The 20,490-nt window shown below is 32.3% G+C and overlaps 4 protein-coding genes across 4 annotated transcripts; 2 read left to right on the plus strand and 2 right to left on the minus strand.

Annotated features, from left to right (window-relative positions):
• Positions 1–988: 988 nt before the first annotated feature.
• On the plus strand, positions 989–2,721 carry LOC101257607 (small ribosomal subunit protein mS86 (rPPR1)-like). The gene has a single exon (XM_004248354.5). It carries the CDS (start codon positions 1,190–1,192, stop codon positions 2,396–2,398), a length of 1,209 nt encoding a protein of 402 aa, XP_004248402.1. The 5' UTR covers positions 989–1,189; the 3' UTR covers positions 2,399–2,721.
• A 239-nt stretch (positions 2,722–2,960) lies between these two features.
• LOC101257308 (cardiolipin synthase (CMP-forming), mitochondrial) lies at positions 2,961–7,116 on the minus strand. The gene is made up of 9 exons (XM_004248353.5): positions 6,547–7,116; positions 5,462–5,528; positions 5,309–5,383; positions 5,019–5,070; positions 3,775–3,860; positions 3,613–3,687; positions 3,451–3,507; positions 3,274–3,368; positions 2,961–3,190 (listed from the first exon to the last, which is right to left on the minus strand). Exons 1-9 carry the CDS (start codon positions 7,020–7,022, stop codon positions 3,100–3,102), a joined length of 1,074 nt encoding a protein of 357 aa, XP_004248401.2. The 5' UTR covers positions 7,023–7,116; the 3' UTR covers positions 2,961–3,099.
• Positions 7,117–7,760: 644 nt separating this feature from the next.
• Positions 7,761–10,251, plus strand: LOC101257017 (probable serine/threonine-protein kinase PBL23). Its single transcript, XM_004248352.5, has 5 exons — positions 7,761–8,208; positions 8,681–8,862; positions 9,055–9,244; positions 9,359–9,750; positions 9,832–10,251. Exons 1-5 carry the CDS (start codon positions 8,088–8,090, stop codon positions 10,114–10,116), a joined length of 1,170 nt encoding a protein of 389 aa, XP_004248400.1. The 5' UTR covers positions 7,761–8,087; the 3' UTR covers positions 10,117–10,251.
• An 827-nt stretch (positions 10,252–11,078) lies between these two features.
• Positions 11,079–15,900, minus strand: LOC101256716 (N6-mAMP deaminase). Its single transcript, XM_004248351.4, has 11 exons — positions 15,670–15,900; positions 14,579–14,649; positions 14,399–14,490; positions 14,250–14,309; positions 13,048–13,290; positions 12,881–12,957; positions 12,708–12,777; positions 12,506–12,619; positions 11,740–11,806; positions 11,510–11,614; positions 11,079–11,428 (listed from the first exon to the last, which is right to left on the minus strand). Exons 1-11 carry the CDS (start codon positions 15,744–15,746, stop codon positions 11,304–11,306), a joined length of 1,101 nt encoding a protein of 366 aa, XP_004248399.1. The 5' UTR covers positions 15,747–15,900; the 3' UTR covers positions 11,079–11,303.
• Positions 15,901–20,490: the final 4,590 nt, after the last annotated feature.

Consider the following 20,490-nt stretch of genomic DNA (forward strand, 5'->3'; position numbering starts at 1 on the left):
GTTGTAGGATTGAAGATATATGTTCACTGCAGCTAACGAATAGGGTGGTATTGAGCAGATACTCTTTTCGGAGACAGTTTGTGTAGGATGTACAACACAAGAGCTGTCGAAAGAATTTCCACGCGTTGCCACAGGGAAGAATGATGTCATCTCAAGTTCAGAGGGTGTTCAAGGAGCATGAAAAAGAAAACGACGTGTATCATGTAGTATATCAGATTCAGAACTGGGTGGTCCAAGACATCTAGTGATGCATCAACATCAAAAGCTGATAACACAACCATTTTTTATAACAAATATGAAAGCTGGTGGCATAGAGATTGAAAACCTTGAGGTAATTTGAAAGAGAATTTGATTATTGGCTTAATAATAATAATTCCGAAGTAAGGAACTGTTTTTTTTTATAAGATAAGATAAGGAACTATTACTAAGGAATTAAAGCGAGTTTGACTCTAAAGATCAAAGCACCAGCAGCAACAAAACTCAACCATTTTTTATAACAAATTTCTACTCTTGATGCTATGTAAGTGCATCAAATCAACAAGAGAATAGTTCATGCATTACATTAGGTAACAAAGCATGACAAGAGTCTTATCTCTCTAAGAACCATATTTATCAATTATAGTTTTTTATTGTTCAACCACTATTGCTTGGATGCTTTGTCAAATGCTATTGATGCAGAACATGAAATCCAAAGACAATGACATGCACAAACTGAGAAAAATAGATTTACATTTAATTTTAGTTCACTAAGAAATAAAGTATTCCACTGCTTTGAGACGTGTGATTAAAAATGTTTATAATTTTATTAGTGAAAAATCCATGAATTTATTCTGATGAATATAAATTACAATATAGAACTTTTTTGTCAAATTTTGTGTGTGAATACAATATTAATATTAAAGCTTGATTATTTATTAATTTATAAATAAAAAAATGAAAACGAATGAGTTATCATATCTTGATAACACATTCTATCATAATCTAAATAAAAAATAGTTATCTATATATTAAAGATTATTCTTTTGAAATCAATATACGTCTCTTGATTCATAAATTTAAATACCATACGATTTTAAGTAACAATTAAAATTAACGTAATATTCAAAGACCCTCAACAAAATAGGTCATATTCCAGTTCAAAGTCATTTGTCTAAACCCCTAAACCCCAAAATCTGAAACCCTAACAGCCATGGCAGCACTTCGCAGCAAGCTCCGATTTATCACCTCTCAGCATCACCACCACCTCCGCCGTTACTCCGCCGCCTCTATCCTTAATCCCGATTCTAAATCTCCACTCTCAGGCAAAGACAAGTCACGCGCCGCCCTAACTCTCCTCAAATCCGAAACCGACCCACAGCGGATCCTCGACATCTGCCGTGCAGCTGCCTTAACCCCTGAATCCCATCTCGATCGCATTGCATATTCCAAAGCCATTTCCAAGCTCAAAGATCTCAATCATTTCTCCGGTATCCGTTCATTTCTCCAGGAATCAACGACCCGGCCTGATTTGAAATCCGAGCGGTTCATTTCCCATTTCATTGTTCTTTACGGTCAGGCCGGACTGCTTGATGAGGCTAAGAGGACTTTTGAGGAGATGGAGAAAATGGGCATTCAACGTACTGAGAGAACTCTGAATGCGTTGTTGTTTGCTTGTGTTTTAGCTAAGAATTATGCTGAAATGAAAAGGGTATTCGTCGAATACCCAAAAAAGTATGGGTTTGTTCCTAACTTAGATACCTACAATGTGGTGATCAAAGGGTTCTGTGAATCAGGTTCTGCTAGTTCAGTTTATTCGATATTGGATGAAATGAAAAGAAACAATGTTAAGCCGAATGCAGAGTCTTTTGGGAATTGTATATCCGGGTTTTATAAGGAGGAGAAGTATGAAGATGTTGGGAAAATGTTGGAAATGATGAAGGGATATAAGATGGTTACGGGGATTAGTACGTATAATGTAAGGATTCAGAGCTTATGTAAGCTTAAGAAGTCCGCGGAGGCTAAGGCGTTACTTGATGGGATTTTATCGAGAGGCTTGAAGGCGAATTGTGTAACTTATGGCCATCTTATACTTGGTTTTTGCAAGGAAGGTAAATTGGAAGAGGCGAAGAGTATGTTCCAGAAGATGGTTCATAGTGGTTTGAAACCGGATGCTGAATGCTATTTTACGTTAGTGTATTATTTGTGTCAAGGTGGGGATTTTGAAGCTGCATTGGAGATGTATAAAAAATGTTTGGCTGATGGATGGGTTCCGAATTTCTCCTCCATGAAGTCTCTTGTTGAGGGATTGGCTAGCATTTCAAAGGTTGATGAAGCACGGGAAGTCATAGCTCAAGTGAAGGAGAAGATATCAAGAAACGTCGAGAAGTGGAATGACATTGAAGAGGCATTGCCCAAGTAGGAAGAGAAAATAAACATGGTATACTAGAGTTTTCTGGTTGCAGCAATGCCCATGATCGTAATAAAGTGAAAAATTCAACTTGGTTATGTGTTTCATCAGTGCTAAAGATTTCATTTTATTGCATCTTAGTTCTCATTTGGAATTAGCATTCAAGAGTCTTTATTCATATGTGCTTTGCTTCCAACCAAGTAACATGTCATTTGGCTTGAAGTTTTTGGCGAACAAGGTGTTTTATCGCCTATCCAGTAGCATGTGATATTAACATTAACTGCTGTATTCACATTTGTTTTTAGGTAATGAATTTTGAGGGCTTTTATACTGTTTCTACAGCTGAAGTAGTTAACATTATCAGATAGAATGTCTCTGGGAATATTATGTTCTAATTACCCTTGACAACAGGTTGAATCATATCATGCTTTGAGCTTTTTGACCATCCTTGTTAAAATTCAGACATGCAAATTTATATTAAAAGAACAGATTTAGCTGATTTTCAGAACAAAGATAGTTAAAATGGTACTGGGGTTCACGTTATTATTGAAGTCTTTCAATATCAACAGAGAAGTAAATAAGAGAGAGAACTTTATTTCCTGATAGAACCGTTCCCTAAGAATTGAGTGAGAATCTAAGTGTACAACAAAAACTATAACATAAGAAAAGGAAAGAAACAAATCTGGCAATTTGTTTAACTATTCAGTATCCAATTAGAGTCTGTTCTTCCACGTAGCTCCACCCCCAAGGTGTTGTGCTCCATAGGCCGCAGTTGAACCTACCGTTGTCATGGCTACTAACCAGCTGCAACAAACCAGAATGGAATTGAGTACTATATATGTTTTAAGAAATGAAACTAAGAGGTACAGTTGGAAGTTGTAACTCACCTGAGGTAAGTGATATATGTTTGAGTTTCGGCATTACCCAGATCCGGTTGAAGGAGAGCTGCAGCAACAAGGGCCAATTGCAGAACTGTATTTACCTGTACATGTTTCAATGTAATTATGAACTGGAATACTAGTTTGCCTCTCTATCTCTATAAGGTAAGGGTAAAGTCTGCATACACGCCACCCTCCACAGACCCCGTAATTCCAGATACAATATGTTGTGTTACTTATGAACTGCGAAAAATATTGCAAAATTGTTCGTGTAAAATTACAAGATATCTTCTCAGTTGTTCCTTTCCAATGTTGCCTAAAAAGTGCTTCAATGAACATGAGCTATACCTTGCTTATCAAAAGAGGCTCAACTTTCTGAGGACGGGCTCCATCAAGGTTGAAGAATTCATACCAGCTTGACCACTGCAGACAATGTTAAAACCAAGTAACATGAGCAAAACAATACTGCAGATTACTATTTACTGAATCTTAAGGCAGAGCCAACATCACCTTCCACTCTAATATGCTAGCTCTTTTATATACCGCACCACCAACAAGAGCCACATCACGCAGCACAACCAGGGAAACTAGTCCAGCTTCACAGCATAAAATCAAGAAAGTAAGTTTCTGAAAACAAAGTGCAACATTTCCTCTTCATTTGGAAAATCCACAAATAATTAGAGATTCAACTGGGTAGAAAATACATCTAAACACTTTTGGCACTCAAATGTATCCTTTAGTAGATATGTAGGATGAAAGGCCTCAACAAGCAGTAGCATCGCATATGGATCACTGACATATCTCTTATTACTATTTCGCTCAATCGAGCCTCAAGCCAGGGAAAGTGATGTCGTATGAGTAGTGTACACATTTCGTGAGCAAGACAATTGATCATCAAATAAAGGAAAATACCAAGACATGCCTACAGTTTACAGACCTGTAATCTTAACTTGAACGAGTCAGTACAATTAGAGGATCAAATTTTAGATCAAAACTAGGACTTAATTGTCCATCCAAAACAGAGAATGAGAAATTCTCATTCCTTAAACCTTAATAATGACAAAGACAACAGGAAAAGCTATAGATAAGTAACGCTCAGATGTCTATGAAAATATCAGGTTTGCCAAGTATGGGTATGAATTTTCCTTGTTTTTATAGAGGTCAACTTAGATGTTTATTAGCACTAAGCATGAAATCTAATGTTCAGAATATTATATTATGATCTCAGGGTGATTTATTACAAGCTTTTCAACAATCTTTTCTTTAGGTGGAGGTGGGTAAGCAAGCTTATCAACAATCTAAACTGTGCAGCATGCTAAACTTGGGAGGAAAGATAAAGAGCTGAAGGACATGCATAGAGATGACCAAAACAAAAGGTAATTGATCGATCATATGAACTTCAAGCAACAGATAGGATATTCAATAAAGCAAAAAGAAAGACTAGCATAAACTTTTTATCATGGAGAATTCTAAAGAAAGTGAATGATTTACAGAGGAGATATAGAAGTAGTAAAAATGTATATTGAGCTGTTGTTGTCACACTTACATCACGTCCGGTTCAAGACTCGCATGACAACTTAAGGGTAAGTGTGAAATTTAGAAAGACAAATTAGTTAATATTGGAGTGAAATCTGCCTGCACATAGTAAATACTTTCAGAGAATTCATGCAGCCGATTCTGTTTTATATTGAAGGTAGTCAATTTAGTAACCTGGAAAGAGTATGCAGGTAAGTTCAAATGGAATATAAACTTACGATGAAGAAGACCCTTGTCTACCATTGCCAGAGCAACAAATGCAATAAGAACCTGTAGGTATAAAAGGTATAGTGATAAGAAGGCCAATAAAGAAGTATCTGAGATCCCAAGATAAGCGACACTATATCCACAAAAGAAGTACATGAAAAAAGAGAAACAAGAAAGAAACAGGAACGGACGGAAAACAAATTCAGTGAAACAATGAAGAGAACATGAATGAATCACAAATCAGAACTTTGTTCACTGATTAGGTCAATGAACCAGATAGGAGAGCAGTTTAAATAGTTACCTTGTCAGCAAGAGGATCAAGGTAAGAACCAACAACAGAATTAATTCCCATCCTCCTAGCCATGTACCCATCTAGCTACAAGGCAAGAGTGAAACTAAATTAGAAAGCTGAGCTTAATTCCTTTTCAAGGAGAAGAAGAATGGGGCTACACACCCAATCTGTTGCCCCAGAAACAGCTAGCCCAACAAATGCAGGAAGATACATATCATGTATAATCATCCTGCAATATTTACACAGCAATGGGAATTAAAGGAGCGTATCTTTAATTTGTAGCTTAACTACAGCAGAATGATAACATCATGTCAATTTGCAGTCTAAATGCTCCATGGACTTCACATACAGACTTTACCGTGCAAGCTATGCTTATGGATTAAAAGCACAACCACATTCAAGATAACACATCTGATCATATCCAAAGAAACCTCAATATCTAATAAATGATAAGTAAACATAATGCTTGACCAAGGAAGATAAATTAGTCTCCAACTACACCTCAATCCTAAGCACAGCCAGATTCAAGAAAACCAAGGTGATCATGTTCATGGCATTCACATGATCTAATTTATGATAAACAAACATAATGATTACAATAACACCTCGGTCCCAAACAAAAAATAATGCTTACTGAAGGAAAATGACAAACTCAAAATTATTGCTTGTCCTTGTACTAGTTCTTGAATTATTTCAGAGCTCAAATGCTAAGGCATACAGCAAAGGGCATAAAATATTTGTGGTCTTTTACTTTATCATGTCTCTTTCAAGTTCTTCTTCACAAGTGCTAAAATTGACTGAACTAAACATCCATAATTGTCTAAATCATGAAATATGAATGTCAAGAAATGAAGTAGTTCTGCATTCATCAATAAGGATGTACAAATACTGCGCTGATGAAAGCAAATGCCCACAAGGTTACAAAAAGAATGTTTTTTTACTTGTTGGCAACTCTTACATTCCAACTTTCCACGTGACATATTTAACCACAAGATTAAAGTGCATTTTGATACATTTTACATATTTTAGCTTAAGATGACAAGAAGTCTTTTTTTTTTTCACTTTCTTAAACTCTCAAAACTAGACAAACAAATTAAACCATTTATTCAAGCCAAACACTGGCAAATGAGCCTAATACTTCAATGTAAAGCAGTTTCCACTTTCCTCCATACAAAAATGTGCATTGAATAAACTATTGCAACCAATTCTGAGGTACAGAAAAAGGGAAAGAAAGAGCAAAAATTTACCATGCGAGAACTGGACCGGATATCATTCTACTCAAGGAAATGAGGTTGGGCAAATTGAGGAAACTATCCCTAACTTCAACAGCCAGCTGAGACTCTTTCCATTGCTTTTCATTTCTCTCAATTTGCAATCTCTGAGTCGATTGGAAGCATAACTTGTACGGAAATTGTAATCTAAGAGAACTAACTCTAGGAAAAACGAGAAGGAAATCGGATTGAAGATGTAGAGAAGTTGCAGACTGAGAAAGCTTACAAGGAGGTGAAGAAAGGAAAAGAGGACAGAAATTAGCGGCGGCAGCGAACGGAGAGAGGAAGTGTCGGCGCCGGCGGTCAAAGTCAAGTAATGGCGTCAATGGAATCGATGACGATGAGGAAGACGAAAATTGTTGGGTAAAGAAGATTGTAGAAGAAGTGAGATAGTTCAAATTGAGCTTACGATTTCGAGAAATTAGGGTTCCGATTGATCTGAAAATCGCCATTGATGTAGCAGCATTTTCATGCACATCGAGATGGACTAAGATTTTTTTGCAAGGGTTTAGCAGAGCTGTCCGACGAGGCAAACAAACTTGACACGTGTTATCGAAGCTCGAATTATTAATTTCATTCTTTAATTATTTATATCTTAAAAAATAGTATTATTTTATTTGATTAACGGTATATGAATATATTTTTCATCTTTGTGTTTTTCTTAAGATTATAGTATTTCTACGCGAGTTTGAGATTATGACTAAGTCATGTGTTAGATCAAAAGTCGTTTAATTAACTAAGTAGAGAGTATTTTTAAAGCTAACAAATGACTACTAATTTATATCAATTACAAATGTGTTTTTAATATTTTTCTTAAAATAAAATAATTGAGTATAAAAACACATTTTAAGTATCTCTTTATTTTTTTTAATAGCATATTTAAATTATTGCAATTTGAGAGTAGGACAAATTATCACATCTAAACAATTATTTATCTAAATAAATCATTTATTAATTTGAAAAACATACTTAAACTATCCTTCAATTATTTGAATCACCGCGTAATATAAAGTCACCTTTTCATACTTCAATTATAAAATTACACTAGCTAATGAAGTATACTAGCTAAAATTAATGAGACAAATAATGTACGTTAACCAATCACCTTGAAAAAAGTTAGTTAAGATAAAAGAGGCCTTAAATTCCATATAGTCCATATATTAGTACATAAATATCGGATTAAATTTCAAGTGACACGAGTCTTCACGTCATTCAATTCTTTGAAATTTTCAATTAAAATACAAAATTGTAGTCTATTGTTTCTTTTTTAATCTTAAAAAATTTATAGAAGTATCCCTTTTTTTTCATTGAAGTTGGATCAAATTCTTTACCTTCCCCTCTACATTACCTACTTTGGATAATGTTGGATCAAATTTAGTTGGTTTTTTATTGCAAGACATAAAAGAGATTGTCTTGCTAAAACCAAATAGGAGGGAATAGGAAAGAATTTGATCTTCTTCTTTTTTTTTTGTTTGTTTGATTTGTTGTTGTTGTTGAAGAAACTACAAAAAAAAAAAATGAGGAAAACTCATTTGAAATCCTCTAGGAGTTCTGTATATGAGACAAGAACAACTAGTAAATATGATGATTCTGAGGGATTGGCTGCTACCATGCTTAGAAGTGCTACTATGCATCCAGGTTGAGATATCTCGATAAGCGGATCTAAGATTTAAATTTAACGACATATTTGGAGATATTGATCCCTTTAACATGCCTTTTTGTTCATGTCTTGCGTTGACCTCTAAATGCATCGGATAATATGTGAAACTATGGTGATAGAAGGTGGTTCTAGAAACAAAAAATCCTCTTGAAAGACCTATAATCTCTTGGAATAGGATGTGATTCGCAGAAACAAGATCTATATTGACGATATCGATCTTATAATAAGATTTAATAATTTTTTTAGGTCATGCTAGTTTGTTTACTCTAGGTACAATGATTTGTAGTAACACTTACTTAAATGAAACGATACGGACAGGATTAGTATAGCTGACCCTAACTTGAGGCGTATGTTGTTGTAACAAGAGTATTCTAGCCTTCATTGAGAAGTTGTTTGATTCTTATTAAATTGTTCAGTAAATAAATGTGTTGTAATTCAATATGTGAGCAGGGGTCAGCAAGCAGAATATGATGGCTGAAGATATACTTGGATATGGAAATGTAAACATTTCAGCAGAAGTATTCACATTCCGCGAGTTAGCTCACGCCACAGACAACTTCAATCCTGAGTTTCTAGTTGGTGAAGGAGGATTTGGGAGGGTCTATAAGGGACACCTCAAAAGAACTGACCAAGTATGTCCTTATTTTTTGTGTTAATCGTCAAAAACACATCTCAACTATCAGTTGTTTCCTTAAAGAAAACAGTTGATAGTTTGGGGTGTGAAACTCGCAAAAAATTGAGAGTTCAGATGTATTTTTTACCATGATTTCTTCTGTTATTGTAGTTATTAACTACTAGTAATACAACACCTTTTTTGTGTCCAGGTTGTTGCTGTCAAACAACTTGACAGGAATGGGGTTCAAGGAAACAGAGAATTTCTTGCAGAAGTCTTGACTTTAAGTCTCATTAAACATCCGAATCTTGTCAATCTGATAGGATATTGTGCTGATGGCAACCAGAGAATTCTCGTCTACGAATTCATGCACAATGGATCTTTAGAAGATCATCTTCTTGGTATGAACAGCTTGATTCGTATTGTCCTTGCTCCGTTGAGCTGAACTTCAAGAGTGTACTAGTAAACACTATGTTGTTTTTGTATAATACTTACTAATTCATATGCTTACTCAGACTTTCCATCAAATAAGAAGCCATTGGATTGGTATACCAGAATGAAGATAGCTAAAGGCGCAGCGCAAGGGCTAGAATACTTGCATGATATAGCTAATCCTCCCATAATCTATCGCGATTTCAAAGCATCCAACATATTATTAGATGAGTGTCTTATTCCTAAGCTCTCAGATTTTGGACTTGCTAAGTTAGGTCCAGCGGAAGGCGAGGATCATGTTTCTACAAGGGTTATGGGGACCTATGGATACTGTGCACCAGAGTATTCTATGACAGAACAGTTGACATCAAGATCTGATGTATATAGTTTTGGAGTTGTTCTGTTGGAACTTATTTCAGGGAGAAGAGTTATTGATAATACAAGACCACCAGAAGAGCAAAACTTGATTTCTTGGGTTAGTTAATGAATAAACTTTGTCATCTTTATAGTTAGTTTCCCATACATAAAATTAAGGCAACACTTTTCTTTTTTCCAGGCCAAACCACTTTTTAAAGATAAGAACATGCTCACTGAAATGGCTGATCCGTTGCTCGAAGGAAATTACCCTGTAAAGGAACTTCATCAAGCTCTTGCTATTGCAAATATGTGTATCCAAGACGAAGACTACACGAGACCTTTGATAAGTGATGTTGTTATAGCTCTTGAGTACTTAGCCATGCCAAGAGATGATGAAGTCACAATTAGCAAAACAGAAGTAGAGTATAGTGCTGATGAGTTGTGTCTAAAGGACTTAACAACAGAAACTAATTGTGTGTCATAACATGTTTTTACCATTTGTCTCTCCAGCCAAGGAAGGCAGAAAAAAAAAACAGTCTTTTTAGCTTATTGCTGATTGTAGACTTGTCTACTTTTTGATGTTTGAGATATACAAAAGATTTTGAGTTTTGATAAGAAATTCAGAAAACAAAGAGTAGAACTGATGGATCAAAGCTCTTATTTCATCCCCATGTCTCAAGATTCCAGTAGCTACAGAGGCAATCCAGAATCTAGAGTCGGTAAGTTCAGAATGAGTGTGATCTTATTACATGTAAAAACATACTTACACAGTTCGCGCAGATAGTACAGGTTTAGTTAAAGCCATAGAACTAGTCCTAAATCCATCTCTGAGTCACTGAATATGATGATTTCCTTCTGTACAGAACACATTGCAGGTAGGCATCCATTGATTCTTCTCTTCTTATAGCATTTCATTGTAGAGGATAAGAAACTAGGCCAACAACAGCAACCACTGGAATCCATTTTCATATAGTTATTAGTCTTCTGAGATTCAATAAAAGCCCAACTGCATTCCAATTCAAGTGTTTTGAAATACTCAATCTCTTTCCTCAGAAGTGATCCTATGCTTCCCCTTGTACCAACTTCCACCAGATCACTTGTATTCATTTCATTTAGTGATGCTGCTAGCTTTGGTTTATCAAAATAAACATGTTAGTTTAGGTGGTGTTGGGATCATATTGTCTTCACTTTAAGGAACATTATAGACATGCTTTAGTTAAAAGCTAAGGCTATTGCATAGTTCTGTCTTTTTGCTCCTTTGGCACTCAGTAAATTTGCATTCTTTACCCAATCTTTTTACAACAACCCAGTATAATTCCCTCAGTAAGGGAGGTTTGGCGTATGCACACCTTACCCCTACCTTTAAATAATACGATAATCGAAATATAAAAATACAATAGATAGTGACAGACCCTCAGGCTCAATAAAAACATTATTCAAGCCAAGTTTGAAAAATACTAAGGTAGATAAGTAGTTAATGTAGAGCCAGTTTTGCTTTACTGATTTCAAGTAGCCAATATGTATTGTTTCTTAACCAACATATATTAATTATATTATAAAGAAGAAATAAGTGGCATAAGCAATGACAACAAACGCTTCAATCACAAGCAAGTTGGAGTCGATTATATAAATCTTCAATGTCAATATCGTTCCAGTTTTCAATATTCTTCATCAGAACTCCAGGGTCTTTGCAGCTAAATCAAATACTTGCTCCAGCTCTTGTTTTACTTTATTACCAGCAAAAATAAAATTAACAGCATTCCTAGCCAGCTGGAACATCTCTCTCTTTTGTATACCTTTGTAAATTAGAAAAACGAAAGTTAGTGAGACCATAATCTAAAACCAAACTACGCATTTTTGCATAAAGTAATACGTACCAAAACTAGAAGAGGCAAGACTATACTCGCCAGATACGCTGGTAGAGAATACCCCCGAGTCATCAGTGCAGAGGACAATTGGATGTCCACTAATATATAAATCCGCTGCAAGTCAAAGCTAAGGTTATGCACTCAATTCAAAGTAGTTACGGTTCATAAGAAATGACTTTGTCAACGATCATGAGTAACAACAGTACAAAACACAATCTAAAGAGGATCAGAAACCTCACCAAAATGATGAATATCCAAAGAAGATATCGTTTCAGTCCTGATGTTGGAAGTCAAGCAAATTTCAACCTACAATGACAGAGAAAGCAAAATGTGACAAAACTCGAAGGATCAGTTGGCCAAGAGAATTTCGATCCATCATTAAAACACGGCAAGGCCAAAAAGTGTGCATCTTGTCCATGATGGTGGTTTCAGCATTATCAAAAGCGAAAAGCATATATAAGCTCTAAGCTTTGTTGGGGCTTCAAGCTTCAAATAATGAAAAAGAGTGCATAGAAAGAAAAAGAATTACAAATATATATGTTCAGTCCAAGGCTAATAATAATAAGCATAAATAACAAATATATGGACAAAAAAACTGGGAAAAAAAAAGGATTACAATAAAGTGAAATATTAATTGTTTGGTATCTACTCTTCAGGAGAGGCTCAATGGCAACGAAAAGTATGTACTAGAGCCTTGATGATGACACTGAAGCACACATTCACTCAACATGTTTTGCACTTCGCTTCAAGGCGTAAGTGCAGTTTAAGCATGCCTTTGACAACAGTAGATGGTCTTCTAGATGGAAATATCTAGAAGCTTTCTTTACCCAGCAAATACATGGGGGTATAAGGAAAAGGAGAAATGACCTTGCATTCAGGCCATTCTAGGGTAGAGTAGGAAATTTGGTAAAGTATTTGCTCAATCATTGATATGTGTGATTCAATTGTATCAAAAAAAAAATGGATGTCCTAGAAATCTGGAAATACACATGTGAAAGTTCTAACCGGTAATTTTAAGGATTTAAGCTTTGCCCATTCTTCTTCTCCAAAGCAACAAGCATGGCCAATTCTTGCGGGAAGAAAATCTAGCATTGCATGGATTTCCACCTGATTGGGTACCTAATAGCACTAAGTACCAAATACACCAATCAGAGAGATTACGGTGTGACACTGATAAAAGCTGGACAAACAAGTGAAGCCAGAGCACCTCGCCACAGTGAAGGGTAATCAGTAGTCCTTGCTCTTTAGCAAACTCCAAAGCAGGAAGAAAGGTTAGCCTACAAGAGAAAAGTATCAAAAAAACTCAAACCTTATTAGTCTATTGACAATGCAAGACAAGAATAATATGCAATAGAACACTTTTTACATGCAAAATAGTACCATTCACCAATGATAGGATTGCCAGAAAGGTCGATACCCACAACTCCCAAATGTCTCATTTCCAAAGCAAGCTTAACCTTCACCAATGACAAAAAAGTTATCAAGCCTTGGACTTTAAGCTAAATATCAATTTTTAGCCTCTTTGTGCATCAGATTCAGAAACATACAGTTTCCATTGCAGCTTCTGTGGTTTCACGACGATCAATACTGAGTAGAAGTCTGACATATATTTTCTTTTTTCCTGTTCCATTGCTTTCACATTCATTGTTTCGAGCATAAATACCGGCACTAGCAGGACAATCAAAATTAGGTTCACTAAAAATATCAACTTCGACGTTACTGACAACCCTTAAACCTTCCAAAACTGCTTCCATGTATGACTTCTTGTTCATCCCTTTGGAGACATTTTTCTGCACTCAGAAAAGACATGTCAAAAATAAGATCTTTATATATCATGATCGTCTTTTATGAATGACCTAGAACAGTACATATGTGAAGGATCCTTTTGGAGTTCTAAACTAGTCGATGAAACTGTTGGAATGTAAGGTGGGACCTTCACAATATCATCAGGCACGAGGAGGATGGAAAAGGGAAATAAACATAAAGCACACTAATAATATGTACAAAACCCCACTCTTACATAACAATACTAGAACGCACGCTTTAATAGGTGTGAGGGACCTTCTAGACTCACACCTAATATATGCTTTAAGTACGCAAACCATGAACTTGGCTACAATAACATAAAAGTCATACCTAAATAATACAAGGGATCATGCTTCTAGGGTAACTAAAAGACACACGATCCTACACACTTAAACATCTAAGTTTACTATTTCCAACAGCAATGTTAAGTTTCTTATCATGTTTTTATCTGAAAATAATCAAGGATGTACCAGCAAAGAGATCTTTTAGGTGAAGTTAACAGCTTTTCTATCAAATCGATTTCCTTTAAAAGTAAGAACAGAATACATGAGATCAAATGAGTAAAGATGCATTTGCATATTGTTAGAGTGGGTTAGAGTCCCACATTGGTTGGAAAATGGAATGATGGTATGCTTATATGGACTTGGGAAATACTTGAGTTAACCCCATGTGCCATATCTTTATTTCCTGTTTTTATACCCCTTCACCAAATAACGATATAGAAAAACAAGTGTATAGTTAAATGAAGCTAATATCAAATACACAGTGTCAAGTATCTGGTTCACTTAATTCAACCAGCTATGCTTGCTAAATTTGATTCTAAATGCCAAGTCCACTCCAGCTGACATCTGACTTGCTACAATTTTCTAAATTTATATCCATTGTAACAACAAGCAGCACAATTAGGAGCCTAATGATCAAGCTAATGATACAGTTTAAGTACCTTTGGAGTTGTCCTTAGTTCCAAGTATACAACATTTTCAGCAGCAAAATCTTCAATAACCTATTTTTCATGGTAATAACAAAAAGAATTGAATAATTGCAGCATACATTGCATGATATAAAGTTTGGACTACTGCAGTAGTAGAGTACCTCTTTAGTAATTCTGCTTACAGTTTCATGGTCAGTTGTAAGAACGTGAATCAAATCAAACATTTTGAAGACTTCAGTAAGGGAGCGATCATCTGAGTCACAAAGAGGTGAGCTCAAGGCAAGTTTCAAGCTACTAAAAAAAGGGGAGCTTGACATATTATTTTGAAAAGTACGACTTACGTTTTAAGATAACACGCTCCACATCGGGAAAATGTACGAGCCCCCTGTCACCCAATTCTCTGGCAAGTTCCCTGCAAAATAAAGATTGAATACACATAAGTTTTTGGAAAATAAGACTAAAGCAAGAAGAAATGCCAACTCAGAAGTCAAAGCAATGGAATGACAAGAAAAACAAGGTAATTGACTGATCTCTTTAATTTTCAAAGGTAATTTCTTTTTTGATCATTAGGAAGATTGTGTTTATATGTCCCAGCAGAAGAAAAGAATCAAAATGGTCCGTATTGGTTTGATGTAATCATTAAAGTTAGACTGAAGAAGTATTGGAGAGAGATTATATGACAAGGTATGATGTTGTCTCGTCTTTCAGCTTACCAAGGACATGATCTCAGATAGGAAATTGTGAAGGACACGGATTAAGGTAGAAAGTTAGTGCGTAGGAATGCCTTGCCTTGTTGTTCGTACATACTACTAGTCCTAGTAATACTCTTATAGTTTCTTGTCCTTTGGTTTTTATTGCTATACGTTGCTTCTTATTTCGACTATCGTATTACTTTGTTGTAATACTATCATGTTACTATTTTTTTTATTCTGATGTAGGGATAAGGTCTGCGTACACTTTAAACAACTTCACTTTGAAGGACTATATTCTTTTTTTGGATAGCTGTTCTATTCGAGTCACCTCAACTAATTCCCTACTCGCAACAGTCCAAAAAGTTCTCCAAGTAAAAACAACATTAGACATTCCCATATTCTGCAACCAACCTGACTTTTGTTGTCAAATATACACCCAAGCAAATAATTTCTATATTGCAACTATGAATCTACACTGATGACAAAGGTCAACCATTTGGACAAACAAGTGTAAACTAAAAAACTCAAACCATTAAACGGCGAAGAGGATTGTCCAAGGCATATAAAGAAACCAAATCCCCCATCACTTCAATCCACAACTATAAAAATGGGGGAAAACAAGAATTAACACCCAAAAATCAGTTTTTTTCATGGAATCAAGCAACAAAATCAGCAGATAGGAATAAGTAGTAAAAACTTTTCAGCATACATAAGTATTTCAAGAAAAAGAGAACACATACATCAAAGTGGAGTCTCTGATGGAGCCATTAAGGTGAGCGTGTAGTTCAACTTTTGGCATTGACACCCACCAATTCATCTTGAGAATAAATGGAGGATTTGCACTTGAGGGTTTAGGGCTGCCTGAACAAAAACTAAAACTAAACAACAAAATCAACCATAAGTCATAACCATTATTCAACCTCAAATTTGACTTATTGGTTACCAATTAATCATAAGATTTAATAATTAACACCTACATATGATGTTTGTTTTTTTATTGTTATTTCAATTCAATTATATTTAATAATGAAAAAATTATAATAGGTAACAACTGGTTTGATGTCATTATGTTATTTTAAATTTGTTTTTTCTGTATTTATTATATAATAATTGTATTTTATCTTTTATCTTATACTTCATAATAACTCTAGTTTAGTAAAACTATATACATAAAAAAAAAATTGTTGATTATTATCAAAAAAAATTCTAGTCTTATCTTTCTTTTTTCTCAAAAATCTTTCCTTTGTAGTTAACTTGAATTTCATACTTATTGTATATTGATTTTGCACATTCTTTTTCCTAAAAGAAAAATATATGTATACAATCAATATTATGCATATAAATTTGGTTATATATATATATCAAAATGCTTTGAATTAGGATGATATTATTTTTGATATATACATCAATAACTTATAGTAATTAATTACCTATTAACAAACTTTATGTATACGATAACATATATAAACGTAATAAATTTTTTATATACATATCACAATTAATTGGTTTAAATCAAATCTATACACCAATTCTGTGGTAACTATCCAACTTTTCCTATTCCAAAGGAGTGAAAAATGACACAATTAAAATTCCTATATATAAATTGAAATATTAAATCCCAAATATAACTATTTTAGAAAAACATATTACATTCATGATAGTCAATAAAATTAAAATGATGTAGTTAGTATAGGAATATAAGATACAAATTGATAATTCAAAGTTTATTATGACTAAGTAATTAATAAAGTAAAAATCTAAATAAATTAAACACAATCAAGTGATTTGATGAAGTCAAAATATTAATAATAATTTGCTTCTAATTTAATGGGATTTATGCAAATTCTCATATTGATTATACAAATATTAGTTATGTAAGTACTAATTATGCGCATATTAATTACATTGGTATTAGTTACTTCACATTTTACCCTGCATTAGATAATAACTTATTTTCTAATTAGCTATCGAACATCGTATAATTTATATAGAATTTAATAAATTGTAGTAATAAATCGTATAATTTTTTTTAAGATAGTGTAGTTAACTTCTCAAGTAGAGGCAGAGCCAAAATTATATTGAGAGTTTGGAATTCTAAATCAATTTTATTTGAGAATTTATATGTTAATATATATATATATATCTATTTAACTTTATGACACAAATATAAATTTTACAAAAAAAAATTAATAAATTTATTCAAATCCATATACTCCCACCTTATTCCGCCTCTGTTCTACGGTGGAATTCAAAACTTGGTACTAGTATGAAGTAGTTTGCACAGATGATACAAAAACAATTTAACTTTATGTATAAAACGTGCAAAAAGGTACTTCTGGTAGATTGGGACATGGACGATTTAAGGTCAAAATTAATGGAAGACCTTATCTCAAAAATGTGAATATATGTATTTTTATTTTAAGTCTACTCTTCTAGTCATTTTAAATCTAAAATTATTAATAAATATTTTTATAGTCACTTTCTACTTTATATAATAAGGGTTGTTTGATAAAATTGATTAGAATTATGTAAGTATCAATAATATGAATATTGATTATATTGATATTAGCTATTTCACATTTTATTCCATATAAGACAATACACTATTTTTTTTTTATAACTTATACATATATAAGCTATAACAATAAATTAAATATTATATTAATTTTATAATAAATACCTTGTTTTCTAACTAATTTCAAATGTCATACAACTTGTCATAAATCTAATTTTCAAATATAGTATTCTATGGCTAAACGTGCTAGCTAATTATTTTATATTTTTTTTTTGAAGAATGATTTTTACTTTTATACATAGAAGATTTGGAAAAATTACTTTATTTCATTCAAAAAGGAAAAGCACAAGAAGTCGAAAAATTAAAGAAAATCGATGAAATTTAGGGGTGTACATGATCGGGTTGATTTGGGTTTTTCAAATATTAAATTAAATTATTTGTGTTGCATTTTTAAATTTATAAACCAAATCAAACCTATGAAACTTGGGTTTTTCAACTTCGGGTTTTTTTCGGATTTTCTTGATAAAATTTTCTATACAAATATATAATTTACTTGTACTTCAAATATTTCTTTAATCCTACCAAAATGCAACTATCCAAGTTATTTCTCAAGAAAAACAAAAAATATGATATGATTAATGACACTAAAATATCCAACAAAAAATAATAATAAAACCGCGTAAAGAATATTGCAAATTAATAAGTCATAATGAAATTGATAATTATTTAAAATACTAAATCGTGCTAAAATAAGTTTAGTAAGCATTAGTTACATGACTAAATATTAAAAGAAGTAAAATTAATCATGTATTTTAATTGTCTAAATCTATGTAAAATCAAAAAATAAATATCCAATATTATTGTCATTCTTAGTGTTGAATTGATTTTCTTTTGCATTCGTATTAAATTGATTTTTATTTAAACTTTGTTATAATTACCAACATGTATGAACTATAACTTTTATTAGATTATTAAGAAGTCTAACTTCTAGACATGAAATAAATATATTAAAAGATAAAATTATGAAAAAGTAAAAGAGATATTTTAAATTATATCAAAATAGTATTTTTACGTATAAAATAAAATTTTAAAATTATATATATAGTGTCGGGTTGATTTGGTCTTGGTTGATTTTTTTTACTTGAAACCAAACTAACCCAAATATAATCAATTTTTTTTTTCCAACACCAAACCAAGCCAAATCAAATTACTAGTCAAATTTTTTTCCGATTTGATTTGATTTCAATGAATTAACAATATTTCCTTTTTTTAAACGTGCAAAATGTGCATTTTAAAATGAATTATTAATATTTCCTTTCCATGATTGGTTCCTTCTACAAATTGTGTGGCCAAGTTTCAAGATAACGTTTTAAAAAAACATTGATTGGGACCTCGATGTGGAAATGTTCATTTTTTTTACTAGATATATTTTTTATTAGATATATTTTCAAGTAGCATGTTTAAGATCACAAGATTGAAGGACATTTATGTACATTTGACATAACTTTAATTTAGAACGCCAAGATTAAAAAATCTTTTTTTTCTTAAATTCGTTCCAATTCAAACTAGGTCATCCTTATTGAAACTGAGGGAGTAAAACTTATTACATCAAGTCAATATATGGATGTTATGTGTTTAAACTTATAGTTCATTTTACTAAATCATAATTATTTAAATGTGTTTTACTTCATTAAAATTATATAATAATAAAAATTGTATTAATTTGATGTAAATACTCTTTAAAGATAAGTTTTTTCCTCACCTAAACTTAAATAGATAGAATGAATTTATTTGATTTTGACACATCAAATTAAAATAAATCAATAATAGCATTTGTGTTTTGCACGTTACCGCCTCCCGTGACTTTTCATCAAGTAAATGTATAAACACATTTAAAGTCTGCAAAATATTAAAGTACCCGTACTTTTAAAATGTGTTTAAATTTCGTTTTATAAAAAAGGATACGTATTGATAATGAAATAAAAGATAAACAAAATTAATATTCGATCTGTTTCCATTTATGTAAAAAAAAATCAATTAAATATTAAATTCAAAAATTAAATAAATATTTTTCATCATAAACACGCTATAATATTTATAGCTATAATTAAGATTTTAAAAATATAATTTTAAATATATTTCTTGATATTTATATGACTATCAAAACTTCTCATTACAGTAAAATATAAAAAATTAAGTCAAATTACCTATCATTTTCTTAGAACAGAATAATGTAAAATACTATCCGACGTATATAGAATAGTCAAAGAAAATATCATGAAACATGAGGTAATTTAAGCAATTGCAACATATTATATTTTTGATGTTTTCCAACCTTAAAACAAGCCATGCATTTAAACAAAGATATAAAACTGAGGGTTGTTAAAAATCAACCCACCCACCCACCCCCTCTCTCTCTCTCTCTTTTTTTTTAAAAATAATTATAAACACATATAAAGGGAAAAGGATTTGATATACCCTTCAACTTTGTCATTAAGAGCTGATATACCCCTTGTTATGAAAGTGACTCATATATACCTCTACTTGTAAACAAATGACTCACATATACCCTTTTCCTGTAACGGAAATTAAAAAAAAAATTTAATCTAAATTTTTATTATTTTTTTCTAAACAATATAATCCCATATAAGTAAATTTAATCCTCGTCAAACATATTTTTTTTATTTTTTTTTGTTTCAATGACTAATTTATAATTATTATTTTGATAATCAAATTTATTTATGTTTCACTACTATTCTTGTAAAACTTATTGTAGATGACCAAATTTTTTCTTCGAATACGAAATTAAATTACAATACACACAAGAAAATAGTTTAATTTTTTTTTCTTTAAACTAAGGAATGAAAGAAAAAAACAAAATAAGAACAAGAAACTCAAATAAATATAATAAAAGAAGTCAAAAAATAATTTATGTATGAAAAAAATTAAAATATACTCTGAACTTTGATAGAAGAATCATACCCCTAAATAGTTTTTTTTAAAAAAATTATTGCAATAAATATAAATTTAAAACTAATTTTTTAAC

Source organism: Solanum lycopersicum, chromosome 10, assembly GCF_036512215.1.
Source record: "Solanum lycopersicum chromosome 10, SLM_r2.1".
Lineage (NCBI taxonomy): Eukaryota > Viridiplantae > Streptophyta > Magnoliopsida > Solanales > Solanaceae > Solanum > Solanum lycopersicum.